General features: G+C 47.9%; 1 protein-coding gene across 1 annotated transcript in view; it reads left to right on the top strand.

Moving 5' to 3' along the window:
• elovl2 (ELOVL fatty acid elongase 2) overlaps positions 1 to 19,516 on the top strand; it is a 30,092-nt gene extending 10,576 nt beyond the window's left edge. Inside the window, exons 2-8 of the mRNA XM_033014952.1 lie at positions 5,880 to 5,943; positions 8,941 to 9,128; positions 10,623 to 10,700; positions 12,157 to 12,328; positions 15,396 to 15,520; positions 18,216 to 18,350; positions 19,058 to 19,516. Of these exons, the coding sequence (XP_032870843.1) occupies positions 5,880 to 5,943; positions 8,941 to 9,128; positions 10,623 to 10,700; positions 12,157 to 12,328; positions 15,396 to 15,520; positions 18,216 to 18,350; positions 19,058 to 19,165 (870 nt within the window). The 3' untranslated portion in view covers positions 19,166 to 19,516. The remainder of the gene's footprint in view (positions 1 to 5,879; positions 5,944 to 8,940; positions 9,129 to 10,622; positions 10,701 to 12,156; positions 12,329 to 15,395; positions 15,521 to 18,215; positions 18,351 to 19,057) is intronic.
• The last annotated feature ends 396 nt before the right edge of the window (positions 19,517 to 19,912 follow it).

Here is a 19,912-nt window from a genome sequence, read left to right as displayed (position 1 = left end):
GCTACAGTTCTATAAGATGCTGGTGAGGCCACATTTAGAGTACTGGCCTCTTAGGGCGGCCCGCTGGCACAGCGGTAGAGTTGCTGCCTTACAGCGCAGGTACCATCCTGACGACGGGTGCTGCCTGTACGGAGTTTGCACGTTCTCCCTGTGACTCTGGGTGCTCCAGTTTCCTCCCACATCCCAAAGACGTGTGTGTTTGTAGGTCGATTCTGTAAGTTGTCACTTGAATGTGGGATAGAGCTAGTCTACTGGTGCTTGATGGTTGGCTTGGACTTTTCCGCACTATATCTCTAAACAAAACCAAAAAAACGAACCTAAAGTATTGTGTTCAGTTCTGGGCGCCATGTTATAGGAAAGATGTTGTCAAGTTGGAAAGGGCGCAGAGAAGATTTACGAGGATGTTGCCAGAACTCGAGGGCCTGAGCTACAGGGAGAGGTTGAGCAGGCTGGGTCTCTATTCCTTGGAGCGCAGGAGAATGAGGGATAATCTTATAGAGGTGTACAAAATCATGAGAGGAATAGATCGGGTAGGTGCACAGAGTCTCTTGCCCAGAGTAGGGAGAATCGAGAACCAGAGGACATAGGTTTAAGGTGAAAGGGAAAAGATTTAATAGGGATCTGAGGGGTGACTTTTTCACACAAAGGCTGGTGGGTGTATGGAACGAGCTGCAGGAGGAGGTAGTTGAGGCTGGGACTATCCCAACATTTAGACAACAGGTACGTGGATAGGACAGGCTTGGAGAGATATGGACCAAACGCAGGCAGGTGGGACTAGTTTAGATGGGACCTGTTGGCCGGTGTCGGCAAGTTGGGCCGAAGGGTCTGTTTCCACACTGTATCACTCTCTAACTATGCATGCTAACCATGATCACACTCAAGCCGATCATAGTGAACAGATACATGATAGTCGGCATGGATGAGTTGAGTTTTAATTTAGTTTATTGTCACGTGTACTGAGGTACAGTGAAAAGCTTTTGTTGCGCGCTAACCAGTCAGCGGAACACAGTGTACAGAGGCATGATAAAGTGAATAATGTTTAGTGCAAGGTAAAGTCCAGTAAAGTCCGATTAAAGGTAGTCCAAGGGTCTGCAATGAGGTAGATAGTAGTCCAGCCCAGTTGTAGGTCGGATGGTTCAGTTGCCTGATAGCAGCTGCCAGTTGGGCCGAAGGGCCTTTTGCCATGCTGTATAACTCCATAACTGCAAATGACAATGAATTTGGCCAATTACCCATCATGCCCCTTAACACTACCGTTGCCCAGCGAGTTCCTATCATCTGATTCACTGCAACCTGTCACTTTGGAACCATCTTCAAAGGGCACCAATTATTCTAACAGCAGCTCTCAATAAGTTCAACGTTAGACAGTTAGCGGCAAGGTGGCTCAGCGGTAGAGTCGCTACCTCACATAGAAACATAGACAATAGGCGCAGGAGTAGGCCATTCGGCCCTTCGAGCCTGCACCGCCATTCAAGATGATCATGGCTGATCATCCAACTCAGTATCCTGTACCTGCCTTCTCTCCATACCCCCTGATCCCTTTAGCCACAAGGGCCACATCTAACTCCCTCTTGAATATAGCCAATGAACTGGCCTCAACTACCTTCTGTGGCAGAGAATTCCAGAGATTCACCACTCTCTGTGTGAAAAATATTTTTCTCATCTCAGTCCTAAAAGATTTCCCCTTTATCCTTAAACTGTGACCCCTTGTTCTGGACTTCCCCAACATCGGGAACAATCTTCCTGCATCTAGCCTGTCCAACCCCTCACGGCGCCAGAGACCCGGGTTCCATCCTGACCACGGATGCTGTCTGTGCGGAGTTTGCACGTTCTCCCCGTGACCTGAATGGGTTTCCTCCCACGCTCCGATGGCGTGCAGGTTTGCAGGTTAACTGGCTTGGTGTAAATGTAAAAATTGTTCCCCGGTGCGTGTAGTAGGGTAGTGCCAGTGTGCGGGGATCGCTGGCCGGCGCGGACTCGGTGAGCCGAATTTGGCCAATGTCCAACAGTGCCCCATGACACTAACCTTCACCAGCGAGTTGATACAAGCTGAGTCGCTGTAACCCGTCACCTTTGTGCTATATTCAAGCGACACTGATTATTCCACAGTTAAGTGAACAACGGCTTTTAATAAGTTTAGCGTAAGACTCGCTGGAATGACGCAGGGGACAAGGGGCTCCTTGTGTAGATGGTCTAAGATGCCTTTGGGAACTGCTCCAGGTTTTACAACAGTCCAGTCCAAGCCTGAGATTAACTTGCACAAGGCAGTCCTTTCTGCCAAGATCACGTGGATCCGAAAAGCTTTTCCATTCCACGTCTATCACCGACACTTAACACTGGGCTTTGGTAAAGACTTGAATGTCTTATAGACAATAGACAATAGGTGCAGGAGTAGGCCATTCAGCCCCTTGAGCCAGCACCACCATTCACAGTGATCATGGCTTATCATCCCCAATCAGTACCCCGTTCCTGCCTTCTCCCCATATCCCCTGACTCCGCTATCTTTAAGAGCCCTATAACTCCCTGGGTGAAAATGTTTTTCCTCACCTCCGTTCTAAATGGCTTACCCCTTATTCTTAAACTGAGGCCCCTGGTTCTGGACTCCCCCAACATCGGGAACATGTTTCCTGCCTCTAGCGTGTCCAAACCCTTAACATTCTTATATGTTTCAAGAAGATCACGTCTCATCCTTCTAAATTCCAGAGTGTACAAGCCCAGCAGTTCCATTCTCTCAGCATATGACAGTCCCGCCATCCCAGGAATTAACCTTGTAAACCTACGCTGCACTCCCTCAAAAGCAAGAATGTCCTTCCTCAAATTAGGGGACCAAAACTGCACACAATACTCCAGGTGTGGTCTCACTAGGGCTCTGTACAACTGCAGAAGGACCTCTTTGCTCCTATATTTGATTCCTCTTGTTATAAAGGCCAACATGCCATTCGCTTTCTTCACTGCCTGCTGTACCTGCATGCTTACTTTCATAGACTGACGTACAAGGGCCCCCAGATCCCGTTGTACTTCCCCTTTTCCCAACTTGACACCATTTAGATAGTAATCTGCCTTCCTGTTTTTGATACCAAAGTGGATAACCTCACATTTACCCGCATTAAACGTCGTCTCCCATGCATCTGCCCACTCCCCCAACCTGTCCAAGTCACAATGGATTTCTTTCTTACAGCAGCATAACAGGTTTGCAAACACAGCATTCATAATTAACATAATCACATGGTGAATGAAAAAAATAGTTCAATGTATTAAACATTCAAAAAATATATTCTTAGTGCAAAACAAAAGCACAGAGTCCTAAATGCAAGCAAGAGGGTTCGTGGTTCAGAGCCCATTTGGAGGTTGTCGTGTTCAATAGCCTGATGGTTGCAGGGAAGAAGCTGTTCCTGAACCTGGACGTTACAGTTTTCAGGCTCCTGTACCTTCTTCCCGCTTGTGTTAAGAAGGAATGACCTGGGTGGGACAAGTCTAGCATTATGTTTGTGATCAAGTCTGTGAGTATGAGAAGCGTCTCGACCTGAAACGTCACCCAGGTTTACAAGGTTAATTCCTGGGATGGCGGGACTGTCATATGCTGAGAGAATGGAGCGGCTGGGCTTGTACGCTTTGGAGTTTAGTAGGATGAGAGGAGATCTTATTGAAACATATAAGATTATTAAGGGTTTGGGCACCATAGAGGCAGGAAACATGTTCCCGATGTTGGGGGAGTCCAGAACCAGGGGCCCACAGTTTAAGAATAAGGAGTAAGCCATTTAGAACGGAGACGAAGAAACACTTTTTCCCCCACAGAGAGTTGTGAGTCTTGGAATTCTCTGCCTCAGAGGGTGGTGGAGGCAGGTTCTCTGGATGCTTTCAAGAGAGAGCTAGATAGGGCTTTTAAAGATAGTCAGGGGATATGGGGAGAAGACAGGAACGGGATACTGATTGTGGATAATTAGCCATAAGAATAAGGCTGGCTCGAAGGGCCGAATGGCCTACACCTGCAACTATTGTCTATTGTTTATTGTCTACTCCTTCTCTCCAGAGATGCTGCTTGACCCGCTGGGTTACTCCAGCATTTTGTGTCTACTCCATGATTGTGTCGGCTGCTTTTCCCGAGGCAGCGTGAAGTGTAGATGGAGTTGACGGTGGGAAGTCTGGTCTCTGTGATGAACAGGTCTACATCTGCAACAGGGCTGTTCCCAAACCAAGCTGTTGTGATGCAACCTGACAAGAACGCATCTATAGAAGTTTGTATTGAATGAATGAATGAATGAATGAATGAATGAATGAATGAATAAGTTTATTGGCCAAGTATTCACATACAAGGAATTTGCCTTGGTGCTCCGCCCACAAGTGACAACATGACATACAGTGATATGTTTGTATTTATCGTCTTAGTAGGACAATTTCTAGCATCTACAGACAAGACAGCCAGTCAAACATAAAGTGCTGGAGTAACTCAGCGGGTCAGGCAGCATCTGTGGAGGGAAAGGGCAGGTGATGATTCGGGTCGGGATCCTTCTTAGTTGCTTAATCAAGTAAGAGTTGCGCTGGAACTCAAGTTGACTGAAGGTTAACGTTAACATATTTAAAGATTTACGAGGCTGTTAACAGGACTCGAGGGCCTGAGCTACAGGGTGCAAGCCACATTTAGAGTATTGTGTTCAATAGACAATAGGTGCAGGAGTGGGCCATTCGGCCCTTCGAGTAATGCCCCTGTCCCACTTAGGAAACCTGAACGGAAACCTCTGGAGACTTTGCGCTCCACCCAAGGTTTCCGTGCGGTTCCCGGAGGTTGCAGGTGGTTGCCAGAGGTTGCAGGTAGTGAAAGCAGGTAGGGAGACTGACAAAAACCTCTGGGAACCGCACGGAAACCTTGGGTGGGGCGCAAAGTCTCCAGAGGTTTCCGTTCAGGTTTCCTAAGTGGGACAGGGGCATAGGGCAGCAACACTACCGCTGCACCACCGTGGCCGCATACTCTTGTCCCATCTGCTATGTTTGGCCCATATCAATAGACAATAGACAACAGGTGCAGGAGTAGGAGCACCGCCATTCAATGTGATCATGGCTGATCATCTCCAATCAGTACCCCGTTCCTGCCTTCTCCCCATATCCCCTGACTTCGCTATTTTTAAGAGCCCTATCTAGCTCTCTCTTGAAAGCATCCAGAGAACCGGCCTCCACCGCCCTCTGAGGCAGGGAATTCCACAGACTCACCACTCTCTGTGAGAAAAAGTGTTTCCTCGTCTCCGTTCTAAATGGCTTACTCCTTATTCTTAAAATTCAGTTCTGGGCACCATGTTATAGGAAAGATGTTGTCGAGCTGGAAAGGGTACAGAGCAGATTTACCAGGATGTTACCAGGACTAGAGCATCAGAGCTAGCTATAGGGTGAGGTTGAGTAGGCTGGGTCTCTATTCCTTGGAGCGCAGGAGGATGAGGGGTAATCTTATAGAGGTGTACAAAATCCATAAGATCGGGAAAGTGCACAGTGTTTTACCTAGGATAGGGGAATCGAGAACCAGAAGACATGGGTTTAAGGTGAGGGGGGAAAGATTTAATAGAAATCTGAGGGGTAACTTTTTCACACAAAGGGTGGTGGGTGTATGGAACAAGTAGCCGGAGGAGGTAGTTGAGGCTGGGACTATTGCGACATTTAAGAAACATTTGGACAGGTACATGGATAGGACAGGTTTGGAGGGATATGGACCAAACGTGGGCAGGTGGGACTAGTGTAGATGGGACATGTTGGTAGGTGTGGGCAAGTTGGGCCGATGGGCCTGTTTCCACGCTGTATCACTCGATGACTCTTTGTGGTCAAAATTAACAGTTAAGTCTGTATATTTCGGCTTGAAATTTGATTTTATGAAATGTTGTAAATATTTCTTCCAGGACCATATCCAAAGCTTAGACAAACATGTGAATTCCTTTGTGGACTACATGTTCGGTGAACGAGGTAAGTCCGTGTCTATCGGGATGTGTTCTGGCTGTGTACAGGAGACCTGGTATATCACTTGGAGATAAAACCATCAGTTCTAGGAGCAGGATTAGACCATTCGGCCCATCCAGTCCGCTCCATCATTCAATCAGCCTGTGGAATTCTCTGCCTCAGAGGGCGGTGGAGGCCGGTTCCCTGGATACTTTCAAGAGAGAGCTAGATAGGGCTCTTAAAAATAGCGGAGTCAGGGGATCTGGGGACAAGGTAGGAACTGGGTACTGATTGTGGATGGCGGTGCTGGCTTGAAGGGCCGAATGACCTACTCCTGCACCTATTGTCTATTAGCATGGCTGATCTATTTTTCCATCTCAACCCCATTCTCCTACCTTCTCCCCATCACCCCCAACACCCTTATTAATCAAGAATCTATCTATCTGCCTTAAAATGGATGTGGGGAGAATGTTTCCACTAGTGGGAGAGTCTAGGACTAGAGGTCACAGCCTCAGAATTAAAGGATGTTCTTTTGGGAAGGAGATGAGGAGGAATTTGTTTGTGGTGAATCTGTGGAATTCTTAACTACAGAAGGCTGTGGAGGCCAAGTCAGTGGACATATTTAAGACAGAGATAGATAGACTCTTGATTAGTGTGGGTGTCAGGGGTTATGGGGAGAAGTCAGGAGAATGGGGTTAGGAGGGAGAGATAGATCAGCCGTGAATGAATGGCGGAGTAGACTTGATGGGCCGAACGGCCTAATTCTACTATCACTATGATCTTATGATAAATACTTCAGTTTAGTTTAGATATACAGCGCGCAAACAGGCCCTTCGGCCCACCGAGTCCACGCCGACCAGCGATCCCCGCACATTTACTCCACACTACACATCTGTTGATGTGGAGAGGATGTTTCCACTGGTGAGAGAATCTAGGACCAGAGGGCGCAGCCTCGGAATAAAAGGACGTTCCTTTAGAAAGATGATGGGGAATTTCTATTGTCAGAGGGTGGTGAATCTGTGGAATTCATTGCCACAGACGGCTGTGGAGGCCAAGTCATTGGGTATTTTTACCAAGTCATTGGATATTTTTAAGGCAGAGATAGATAGATTCTTGATTAGTGCGGGTGTCAGGGGTTAACGGGAGAAGGCAGGAGAATGGGGTTGAGAGGGAGAGATAGATCAGCCATAATTGAATGGCGGAGTAGACATGACGGGCCGAATGGCCTAATTCTACGCCAATGACTGAAATAACTTATATAGGACAACAAAAATCTTTTCACTGTACCTTGGTACACATGACAATAAACTGAACTGATAAACTTATGAACATGACGCCTTTATTAATATATTTCTTAGCAGATAGAGCTACTGCCTCACAGTTGAACATAGAACTTGATTAGTACGGGTGTCAGGGGTTATGGGAAGAAGTCAGGAGAATGGGATTAGAAAGGAGAGATAGATCAGCCATGATTGAATGGCGGAGTAGACTTGATGGGCCGAATGGCCTAATTCTACACCTATCCCTTATGACCTTATGATCTTAATGTGTAGGAAGGTACTGCAGATGCTGGTTTATGACAAATATAGACATAACTTGCTGGAATAACTCGACGGGACAGGCAGCATCTCTGGAAATACTCCAGGATTTTGTGTGGAACTATTAATGTTGCCTGCACACAGAATATGCGAGTTCGGTATTCCGAAACACGCAAGGAATTATGGGATTTGTCAAAGGTCACTGGCGAAAAATACTCTCGGCAACTGTGCCTCCGCTCGCGCACAGGTCTGCGCCTCATCCGCAGCCAGGATCGAACCCGGGTCCCCGGGGCTGCAAACGCTGCCGAACTGTCACTGGAATGGTCCCCGTCCTGTCCCGAGTGCCCCGCCCCCGTCCGTGGCGACCCCGGACTGACGGAGTCAGACTGGCACTGCGGCAGCACAAGCCCACGGCCAGCGCGGAGAAGGCGCGCCAACTCCACTGCTACGGGCCGGTGTCCCTTCAGTCCAGGGCCGCCGGTCAATCTGGGAGGGGATGGGGACGGCTCAGCAGCGGCCCGGCCCCAACCACGGACGAAACCACACGGCTGCCACCCACGCAGCAGCGCGGCTGTGGAGAGCGTTTATCGCGAGCGACCCATGACCTGGGCATGCGCGGTCGGAATGCCGAACTCGCTTATTGATAGACAATAGATGCAGGAGTAGGCTATTCGGCCCTTTCGAGCCAGCACCGCCATTCAATGTGATCATGGCTGATCATATTAGTGTGAACGGGTGATCGATTATGACCACATCTCGTCCATGTCTCATTGACTGGAAAGTGAGCAACAAAAAAAGCAATTCACCGTACCTCGGTAAACGTGTCAATGATAGACTAGAGTCACAGAGTGATACAGTGTGGAAACAGGCCCATCGGTCCAACTTGCCCACACCGGCCAACAATGTCCCATCTACACTAGTCCCACCTGCCCGCGTTTGGTCCATATCCCTCCAAACCTGTCCTATCCATGTACCTGTCTAACTGTTTCTCAAACCGGCCTCAACTACCTCCTCTGGCAGCTCGCCCCATACACCCACCACCCTGTGTGAAAAAGTTACATAGAAACATAGAAAATAGTTGCAGGAGGAGGCCATTCGGCCCTTCGAGCCAGCACCGCCATTCATTGCCATCATGGCTGATCGTCCCCAATCAATAACCCATGCCTGCCTTCTCCCCATATTCCTTGACTCCACTAGCCCCTAGAGCTCTATCTAACTCTCTCTTAAATCCATCCAGTGATTTGGCCTCCACTGCCCTCTGTGGCAGGGAATTCCACAAATTCACAACTCTCTGGGTGAAAAAGTTTTTTTCTCACCTCAGTCTTAAATTGCCTCCCCTTTATTCTAGGACTGTGGACTCCTCGGATTCTTGCTCAATCTTTTCCCCTTCACCCTGAACCCAAGTCCTCTGGTCCTCGATTTGTTTGTGCATTGAACTAAAACGAAAGCGGGATGGATGGTCAACGATTCTTTCTCATTTTTACAGATGCCAGGGTTCGGGGCTGGCCGCTGCTGGATTCCTATCTCCCCACTTTCTTCCTCACCCTCTTGTATCTTTCCACCATCTGTCTCGGGACACAGTACATGAGGAAGAGGCCGGCCTACACTCTCAGGAGCTTGCTGATCACCTACAACTTTGGAGTCATGCTCCTCTCCCTCTACATGTTCGTCGAGGTAAGACTTGTCACTGTTGTACCATCTTCAAAGTCAAGTCAAGTCACTTTTATTTCTATAGCACATTTAAAAAACAATTCTCGTTGGACAAAATGCTTTACATTGGTGGAGGTACCAATGTTATACAACAGTGGTTCATAGATTAAGTACATACATAAATACATACATATAGCCCTCCCTCAGAGGACGTCAAGAAAGGCTTGAGAGTAAAGATGAGTTTTAAGTCTCAACTTAAAGGAGTTGATGGAGGGGGCAGTTCTGATGGGAAGAGGGATGCTGTTCCACAGTCTAGGAGCTGCAACCGCAAAGGCTTATGCCTAGACTTTCAGTAACCCCAAGTCAGCCGATCTGAGGAACCACATCACCCCGATCCTGGCCTCTCTCCACTGGCTCCCTGTGCGGTTCCGAATAAATTTCAAGATCCTCTTTTATGTTTACAAAGCCCTTAACGGGCTTGTCCCCACCTACATCAAAAGTCTGCTTACCCACCACACCACCTCCAGGTCCCTCAGATCGGCCGACTTGGGGTTACTGAACATCCCGCGGTCTAGCCTGCACCACCATTCAATATGATCATGGCTGATCATCCAACTCAGTATCCTGTACCTGCCTTCTCTCCATACCCCCTGATCCCTTTAGCCACAAGGGCCACATCTAACTCCCTCTTAAATATAGCCAATGAACTGGCCTCGGCTACCCTCTGTGGCAGAGAATTCCAGAGATTCACCACTCTCTGTGTGAAAAATGATTTTCTCATCTCAGTCCTAAAAGATTTCCCCCTTATCCTTAAACTGTGACCCCTTGTTCTGGACTTCCCCAACATCGGGAACAAACTTCCTGCATCTAGCCTGTCCAAATCCGTAAGAATTTTGTAAGTTTCTGTAAGGTCCCCCCTCAATCTTCTAAATTCTAGCGACTACAAGCCGAGTCTATCCAGTCTTTCTTCATATGAAAGTCCTGACATCCCAGGAATCAGTCTGGTGAACCTTCTCTGTACTCCCTCTATATTATCTGGGACGACAGATGGCACAATGGGCTAAGTGTTCGGCTGGCAACCGGAAGGTAGCCGGTTCGAATCCCGCTTGGAGTGCATACTGTCGTTGTGTCCTTGGGCAAGACACTTCACCCACCTTTGCCTGTGTGTGAATGTGTGTGAGTGGTGGTCGGAGGGGCCGTAGGCGCAGAATGGCAGCCACGCTTCCGTCAGTCTGCCCCAGGGCAGCTGTGGCTACAGAAGTAGCTTACCACCACCGAGTGTGACTGAGGAGTGAATGAATAATGCGATGTAAAGCGCCTTGAGTATTAGAAAGGCGCTATATAAATCCCATCCATTATTATTATTATCGTAAAGTTTGTGCTATGTTCTGATAATCCTAATATTATTCATTTTGGATCTGGGTCCAGATAACCTCAGAAATAATTTTTAAAATGTCCGTCCATCTTTGACTCTCTCTTGTCAAATATTTTGCCCTGACGCTTTCCTCTCCTTCGCAGTTGGTTTCGGCGAGCTGGGAAGGTCGTTACAATCTGCTGTGTCAGAATCTTCACAGCGCTGGCACAGCTGACGTTCGGGTAAGACCACCGGCGGGTAGCGTTGCTGCCTCACGGCGCCAGAGACCCGGGTTCGATCCCGACTCAGGGTGCTGTCTGCGCGCAGTGTGTGTACACTTTAGTTTCATTTAGAGGTACAGAGCGGAAACAGGCCCTTCGGCCCACTGAGTCCGCGCTGACCAGCGATCCCCGCACACTAACACTATCCTACACACACTGGGGACAATTATACATTGACACCTAATTTATACAATTAACCTACAAACCTGCACGTCTTTGGAGTGTGGGAGGAAACCGAAGATCTCGGAGAAAACCCACGCAGGTCACGGGGAAAACATACAAACTCCGCACAGACAGCGCCCGTGGTCGGGATCGAACCCGGGTCTCTGGCGCTGTGAGGCAGTAGCTCTACTGCGGGGTTTTCTCCGGATGCTCCCCTTTCCTCTCACATCTCCTCGCACTTTTCTCCCCTTGCCTTACAAATCCACAACTCTTCAAACCCGTCTCACATCTACTGTTCTTATCTCTGGTTTTTGTTCCAACTATCTTCCTGTCAACAAATCCCCTTCCCCTGTCTCCACCTATTACCCGTCAAGTTTTTCCGGCCTTCTCTCCCTCCTCCCCCCCCCCCTGCACAATCAGTCTAAAGAAGGGTCCCGACCAAAAACGTCACCTATCCATGTTCTCCACAGATGATGCCTGACCCGCTGAGTTACTCCAGCACTCTGAAACGTCACCTATCCATGTTCTCCACAGATGCTGCCTGACCCGCTGAGTTACTCCAGCACTCTGAAACGTCACCTATCCATGTTCTCCACAGATGCTGCCTGACCCGCTGAGTTACTCCAGCACTGTGAAACGTCACCTATCCATGTTCTCCAAAGATGCTGCCTGACCCGCTGAGTTACTCCAGCACTCTGTGAAACGTCACCTATCCATGTTCTCCAAAGATGCTGCCTGACCCGCTGAGTTACTCCAGCACTCTGTGAAACGTCACCTATCCATGTTCTCCAAAGATGCTGCCTGACCCGCTGAGTTACTCCAGCACTCTGTGAAACGTCACCTATCCATGTTCTCCAAAGATGCTGCCTGACCCGCTGAGTTACTCCAGCACTGCCTTCGGCCCAACTTGCCAACACTGACCAACATGTCCCATCTACACTGGTCCCACCTGCCCATAGGATCTTAAGGGCCAATTTTGTCACACAGAGGGTGGTGGGTGTATGGAACAAGCAGCCGGAGTAGGTAGTTGAGGCAAGGACTATCACAACATTTAGGTAACACCTAGGCTGGTACATGGATAGGATATGGGCCAAATGCAGGCAGGTGAGACTGATGTAGATGGGACATGTTGGCCGGTGTGGACAAGTTGGACCGAAGGGCCTGTTTCCACGCTGTATGACTCTACAAGGAAGAGCGGGAGGTAGGCCTGTGTTTTGTTCAGTGGGTTCTAAATGTGTTCCCTTTTCCCATTCAGGTGGCCAAGGTGCTGTGGTGGTACTACTTTTCCAAGGTCATTGAATTTATGGACACGATATTTTTTATCTTGCGGAAAAAGACCAGTCAGATTACCTTTCTTCATGTGTACCACCATGCGTCGATGTTCAACATCTGGTGGTGTGTCCTCAACTGGATTCCATGTGGTCAGAGTAAGTGTTGGCATGGTAACGCAACGGTGGGGCCTTTGGACTTTAGACGTCTGAGATACAGCGCGGAAACAGGCCCCTCGGCCCAGCCATATCCCTGTACACTAGCACCATCTTAAACGGTTTAGACATTCAGCGTGGAAACAGTAGGTATGTTGCAAAGCCTACCTGAAGCGTCCTTGAAAATCTTCCGTTGCGGGTGTGCGCGATTTTGGCGCCGTTTAGAGGGGGCGGGTTTAAAACGCGATTTTCTCTAAGCTGTTCCAATCGAAAATGTTCAGCCTAGTTAATTATTAACGAAAAATCGCTGGAAGACCCCGTCGCAAAAGCTATTATTAGGTTTAAAGGCCTTGAATAATAGTTATAGTAGTTTAAAAATCAATCTTTAAACCCGCGACCGTCAGCAACCGCAGGGTCTCATAAAGCAAATAGCAGAAGTTAGGTTGTATATTTTTACATTAAAAAGGGCTTCTAAAGATCCCTTTATACAAAGTTTAATATTGCGAGTAGCTCAATTTGGCCCCATTATATCGCGCAGTATTTTTCTCGGCATTTGGGGCACAAATCTACCGCAATGTGAACGTTCTAAACCAGCGCGTTCCACAGGGACCCACTGGAAAGCTGATTTAAATGGGCATTTATTTACAGCAATTAAACACTAAATTCCTTCCATTTGGCCTATAAATTAATGTAAATGAGATTTAAAAATCATGTTTTATTGTGAATTATTTGTGAATATTATTTGGACATTTAGGCTATTTAAAAATGTTAATCATTTATTAAGAAATGGATAGATGTTTAGATCTAGTAATTGAAGTCTGAAATTAGCTACAATTAGGTAACTAACTAATTATATGCTTTAATTTCAGGTCATCCAAGTAAGATTATTTTATATTTGTTTCAGAATGCTTCAATCTATGATAACTGAAAATTTCATTCAGTTCTCTTAATTTTTAAGAAAGTTATGGGCTTTTGACTGTTCACGATCACAACTTTTTTGTTATGTCCATAGAAAATCAATAGGGAACAAGATGCTCATTTCCCAGTATGAAAATGGCCATAACTTTTTAAATACTTGAGATATGAAAGTGAATTAGGTGTCAAATTAAACTTATTTTTATGCTTTATCTGATGGGATAAATTACAGACTTGATTTTTAAAATCTCAAAATTTTGTAACATTGCTAGAAACAGGCCCTTCGACCCAACGAGTTCACGCCAACTAGCGTAGACTATTTTCTAAATGGGGAGAGAATCCAGAAATCGGAGGTGCAAAGGGATTTGGGAGTGCTGGTGCAGGATTCCCAAACAGTTAATCTGCAAGTTGAATCAGTAGTAACGAAAGCAAACCCAATGCTGGCATTTATCTCAAGAGGGCTTGTATACAAATACAGGGATGTAATGCCGAGTCTCTATACGGCGCTGGTCGGGCCGCATTTGGAATATTGTGAGCAATTTTGGGCCCCATATCTGAGGAAGGATGTGCTGGCTCTGGAGAGGGTCCAGAGGAGGTTTACGAGAATGATCCCAGGAATGAGTGGGGTGAATACATGATGAGCGTTTGTCGGCACTGGGCCTGTACTCGCTGGAGTTTAGAAGGATGAAGGGCTCACCTCATTGAAACATACAGAATAGTGAAAGGCCTGGATAGAGTGGATGTGGAGAGGATGTTTCCACTAGTGGGAGAGTCGAGGACCAGAGGTCACAGCCTCAGAATTAAAGGACGTTCTTTTAGAAAGATGAGGAGGAGGAATTTCTTCAGTCAGAGGGTGGTGAATCTGTGGAATTCTTTGTCACAGAAGACTATGGAGGCCAAGTTAGTGGATATATTTACGGCAGAGGAGATAGATTCTTGATTAGTACGGGTGTCAGGTTATTGGGAGAAGGCTGGAGAATGGGGTTAGGAGGGGGAGGTACATCAGCCACGATTGAATGGAGGAGTAGATTTGATGGGCTGATTCTTCTCCTAACACATGATCTTATGATAGTAACAGAATGGTGGGAATTTTGGACTTTAGAGAAACAGTCCACCGAGTCCATGCCGACCAGCGATCACGCCAGACACTAGCACTATCCTACACACTAGTGGCAATTACCATCCAGATTCAGGGACAGTTTCTTCCCAGCTGTTAACAGGCAACTGAATCATCCTACCACAACCAGAGCACAGTCCTGAGCTACAATCCACCTCATTGAAGACCCTCAGACTATCTTTAATCAGTCTCTACTGGACTTCACCTTGCACTAAACGTTATTCCCTTTATCCTGTATCTGTACACTGTGGACGGCTCGCTTGTAATCATGTATTGTCTTTTTGCTGTCTCGATAGCACGCAACAAAAGTTTGTCACAGTAGCTCGGTACACGTGACTATAAACTGAACCAAACACTCGCACTATCCTACACACACACTAGGGACAATTTATAATTTTATCGAAGCCAATTAACCTGCAAACTCTTTGGAGTGTGGGAGGAAAAACGGCGACCAGAACAAGGTACGACTCTTTGGGCGACTGAGGTGACGACTCACGGCCATACAGGCGACACCCTGGCGACATGTCGCGGAGGTGAAGCCTGTATGGTCATGAGTAGTCGCCCAAAGAGTCGTACCTTGTTCTGGTCGCCGCTGGATTTTAAACATGTTGAACATTTTCGGAGACCTGCAATGACCTATGACGGGTGCCGGCAGTCGCCGAAAAAGTCCCGTAAAGGGCCTGTCCCGCTTTCACAACCTAATTCACGACGTTTTTTACTCGTGGACATTTTTCATCAGGCGAGAAAAAACGCCACGACCTACCCGATGCCTCGAGTACCTACGACTAGCATCTCGACCTGCCTACGACCTCCTATGACCTCGTGACGACCATGCTGCGAGTACGAGTCGAGGGCAAACTCGGCAGAGGTCGTGAATTAGGTTGTGAAAGTGGGACAGGCCCTTAAATAATATCCACTGACTTGGCATCCACAGCCCTCCGTGGCAAAGAATTCCACAGATTAACCCACTTAAATGTTTTTGTTAATCTCTACTGCTGCACCACCGATGATTTAACGTCTGGCCTTTGTTCTTTGCAGGCTTCCTGGGACCAACACTCAACAGTTTTATCCATGTTCTCATGTACTCCTATTACGGCCTCTCCACCATCCCAGCTATGCATCCGTACCTCTGGTGGAAAAAATACCTCACCCAAGCCCAGCTGGTAAGGCCACCTTAGAGTGGATGTGAGATTGTTAAGGGTTTGGACACGCTAGAGGCAGGAAACATGTTCCCGAGGTTGGGGGAGTCCAGAACCAGGGGCCACAGTTTAAGAATAAGGGGTAGGCCATTTAGAACGGAGATGAGGAAAAAACGTTTTCACCCAGAGAGTTGTGAGTCTGTGGAATTCTCCGCCACAGAAGGCAGTGGAGGCCAATTCTCCGGATGCTTTCAAGGGAGAGCTCTTAAAGATAGGGATATGGGGAGAAGGAAGCGACGGGGTACTGATTGTGGATGATCAGCCATGATCACAGTGAATGGCGGTGATGGCTCGAAGGGCCGAATGGCCTACTCCTGCACCTATTCTTGCTATTGAGGGAGTGCAGCGTAGGTTCAACAGGTTAATTCCCGGGATGGCGGGACTGTCATATGCTGAGAGAATGGAGCAGCTGGGCTTGTACACTCTGGAGTTTAGAAGGATGAGAGGGCATCTCATTGAAACATATAAGATTGTTAAGGGCTTGGACACGCTAGAGGCAGGAAACATGTTCCCTATGTTGGGGGAGTCCGCAGAACCAGGGACCACAGTTTAAGAATAAGCCATTTAGAATGGAGACGAGGAAACACTTTTTCTCACAGAGAGTGGTGAGTCTGTGGAATTCTCTGCCTCAGAGGGCGGTGGAGGCAGGTTCTCTGGATGCTTTCAAGAGAGAGCTAGATAGGGCTCTTAAAAATAGCGGAGTCAGGGGATATGGGGAGAAGGCAGGAACGGGGTACTGATTGTGGATGATCAGCCGTGATTACATTGAATGGCGGTGCTGGTTCGAAGGGCCGAATGGCCTACTCCTGCACCTATTGTCTATTGACTAGAGATCTTAAGTTAAGGTGGGAGGGCAAAATTCAATGGAGATGTGCGGGGCAGGTATTTTTTTTACACAGTGGGTGCCTTGAACACATTTCATTGTCACATGCAACGAGTCACAATGATATTCTTTGTTTTACACTCGCAAGATATGCAAAGAGTCGCCACCTATAGGGCACTGACAAAATTACAAAGCATCCCATAGAAACAAAGCAAAAAGGTGCAGGAGTGCCCTGGAAAGGAAAAGACTACAACTTTGCCTTCCGCAAAGACCGCTCCCTCCGTAACTCCATTGTCAATTCTTCCCTTCCTTCCCGTACCACCCCCTCCCCGGGCACTTTCCGTTGCAACCGCAAGAGATGCTACACTTGTCGCTTTACCTCCCCCCTCGACTCCATTCAAGGACCCAAGCAGTCGTTCCAGGTGCGACAGAGGTTTACCTGCACCTCCTCCAACCTCATCTACTGCATCCGCTGCTCTAGATGTCAGCAGATCTACATCGGTGAGACCAAGCGGAGGCTGGGCGATCGTTTCACCGAACACCTCCGCTCGGTCCGCAATAACCAACCTGACCTCCCGGTGGCTCAGCACTTCAACTCCCCCTCCCATTCCCAATCCGACCTCTCTGTCCTGGGTCTCCTCCATTGCCAGAGTGAGCAACACCGGAAATTGAAGGAACAGCACCTCATATTCCGCTTGGGGAGTCTGCATCCTGCGGGCATGAACATTGAATTCTCCCAATTTTGTTAGCCCTTGCTGTCTCCTCCCCTTCCTGAGCCCTCCTGCTGTCTCCTCCCATCCCTCAGCCCTCGGGCTCCTCCTCCTCCTTTTTCCTTTCTTCTCCCCGCCCCCCATCAGTCTGAAGAAGGGTTTTGGCACGAAACGTTGCCTATTTCCTTCGCTCCATAGATGCTGCTGCACCCGCTGAGTTTCTCCAGCATTTTTGTGTACCTTCGATTTTCCAGCATCTGCAGTTCCTTCTTAAACACTTTGACTTAGTTTAGTTTGGAGATACAGCGCAGAAACAGGCCCTTCGACCCACCAAGTCCGCGCCGACCAGCGATCCCCGCACACTAACATTATCCTACACACACACACCAAGGACAATTTACAATTTTGCGGTTTTATAACAAGCAAGGTTTTCAAAAAAAGATACAGAGTGCTGGAGTAACTCAGCGGGTCAGGCAGCATCTGTGGAGAACATGGATAGGTGATGTTTCACAGAGTGCTGGAGTAACTCAGCGGAACAGGCGTTTGACCCATAGCCCTCCAAACCTGTCCTATCCATGTATCTGTCCAAATGTTTCTTAAACTATGCGATATCCCCAGCCTCAACCACCTTCTCCAGCAGCTCGTTCCATACAGTCACCACCCTTTGTGTGAAAAAGTTACCCCTCAGATTCCTATTGAATGCATGAATTCTGGTGCCAGCGAAACTTGTGAACTTAATTTGTGTTCACAGAAAGCAGTTGAAACATTCATACAGGGTGGCACGGTGGCACAGCGGTAGAGTTGCCGCCTCACAGCGCCAGAGACCCGGGTTCAAACCCGACTTTGGGTGCTGTCTTTACGGAGTTTGTGCATTCTCCCCGTGAACGCCTGGGTTTTCTCCGAGATCTCCGGTTTCCTCCCACACTCCAAAGACGTGCAGGTTTGTAGGTTAATTGGCTTGGTAAATTGTAATTTGTCCCTAGTGTGCGTCGGGAAGTGTTAATAAGCGGGGATCGCTGGTCGGCGCAGACTCGGTGGGCTGAAGGGCCTGTTTCCGCGCTGTATCTCTAAACTAAACTAAACTGAACCTCTTTAGACTCTGATATTTGTCTTTTCTGTTCACCAGGTACAATTCATACTCACAATTGCCCACACACTCAGTGCAGTGGTAAAGCCCTGTGGCTTTCCATCAGGTTGCCTGCTCTTCCAGTCGTCTTATATGGCCACTCTTGTACTGCTCTTCATCAACTTCTACAGGAAGGTAAGAAGAAATCAGTGGGTGAGTGAGTGAGTGAATGAGTGAGTGAGTGAGAGAGTGAGTGAGAGTGTGAGTGAGTGAATGAGTGAGTGAGAGGGTGAGTGAGAGTGTGTGTGAGTGTGTGAGTGGATGTGTGAGTGTGTGAGTGGATGTGTGAGTGAGTGAGTGGATGTGTGAGTGGATGAGTGGGTGAGTGAGTGGGTGTGTGAGTGGATGTGTGAGTGAGTGAGTGGATGTGTGAGTGAGTGAGTGGATGTGTGAGTGGATGAGTGGTTTAAGAATAAGGGGTAAACCATTTAGAACGGAGAAGAGGAAACACCTTTTCTCACAGAGAGTTGTGAGTCTGTGGAATTCTCTGCCTCAGAGGCGGGTTCTCTGGATGCTTTCAAGAGAGAGCTAGATGGGGCTCTTAAAAATAGCGGAGTCAGGGGGACATGGGGAGAAGGCAGGAACGGGGTACTGATTGGGGATGATCAGCCATGATCACATTAAATGGTGGTGCTGGCTCGAAGGGCTGAATGGCCTACTCCTGCACCTATGGTCTATTGAGGAGATTTCGCAGTGGAGTAGCCAAAATGTATGAGAAGGAACTGCAGATGCTGGGGGAAAAAAAAATCGAAGGTAGACAAAAAATGCTGGAGAAACTCAGCGGGTGAGGCAGCATCTACCGCAAGTCTATTTACTCTCATTCCTTCTAACATTATCTGCAGACGTACAGCAGAACACAACGCAAGGAGACGGCTGCGAACACTTTCAGTCGATTAAACAACGGTTACTGCAAAACCATCAACGGCAGCCCTTCCATGAAGGAGGATTAATATCCGTACAGTCCGCGCATCAGTGTCTCACCACCAAGCTGTATTTGCACATGCTTCCTACAGACCAGCGCTAAGATAGCAAGTGAAACTAATCACGTGCTGGTTTACAAATCCTGTCACTGTATAGCCTAAAAAAAATGTCAATGATTGCATTCTCAATCCTAGATTGGTTTTAGAGGAATGTACCTCACCCTAGAAAATCACCTGAAATTAATAACTGTGTATGAAGGAACTGCAGATGCTGGTTTAAACCGAAGGTAGACACAAAATGCTGGAGTAACTCAGCAGGACAGGCAGCATCGCTGGAGAGACAATAGACAATAGGTGCAGGAGTAGGCCCTGCGAGCCAGCACCGCCATTCAATGTGATCATGGCTGATCATCCCCAATCAGTACCCCGTTCCTGCCATTTCTCCCATATCCCCTGACTCCACTATCTTTAAGAGCCCTATCCAGCTCTCTCTTGAAAGCATCCAGAGAACCGGCCTCCACCGCCCTCTGAGGCAGAGAATTCCACACACTCACAACTCTGTGAGGAAAAAGTGTTTCCTTGTCTCCGTTCGGGTTGAGTCTGAAGAAGGGTCTCAGCCCGAAACGTCGCCCATTCCTTCTCTCCAGAGATGCAGCCTGTCCCGCTGAGTTACTCCAGCATTTCGTGTCTATCTTGAAATGAATAACTTGACTGGCTTCTCCCAAAATTTTCAGTAGATGCACCTGATTTGCACAGACTTTATAAAACTAAGTTTAC

Source organism: Amblyraja radiata, chromosome 2 (genome assembly GCF_010909765.2).
Source record: "Amblyraja radiata isolate CabotCenter1 chromosome 2, sAmbRad1.1.pri, whole genome shotgun sequence".
NCBI lineage: Eukaryota > Metazoa > Chordata > Chondrichthyes > Rajiformes > Rajidae > Amblyraja > Amblyraja radiata.
The sequence above is the reverse complement of the archived record's forward strand: the minus strand, read 5'-3'. Positions and strand labels throughout refer to the sequence as shown.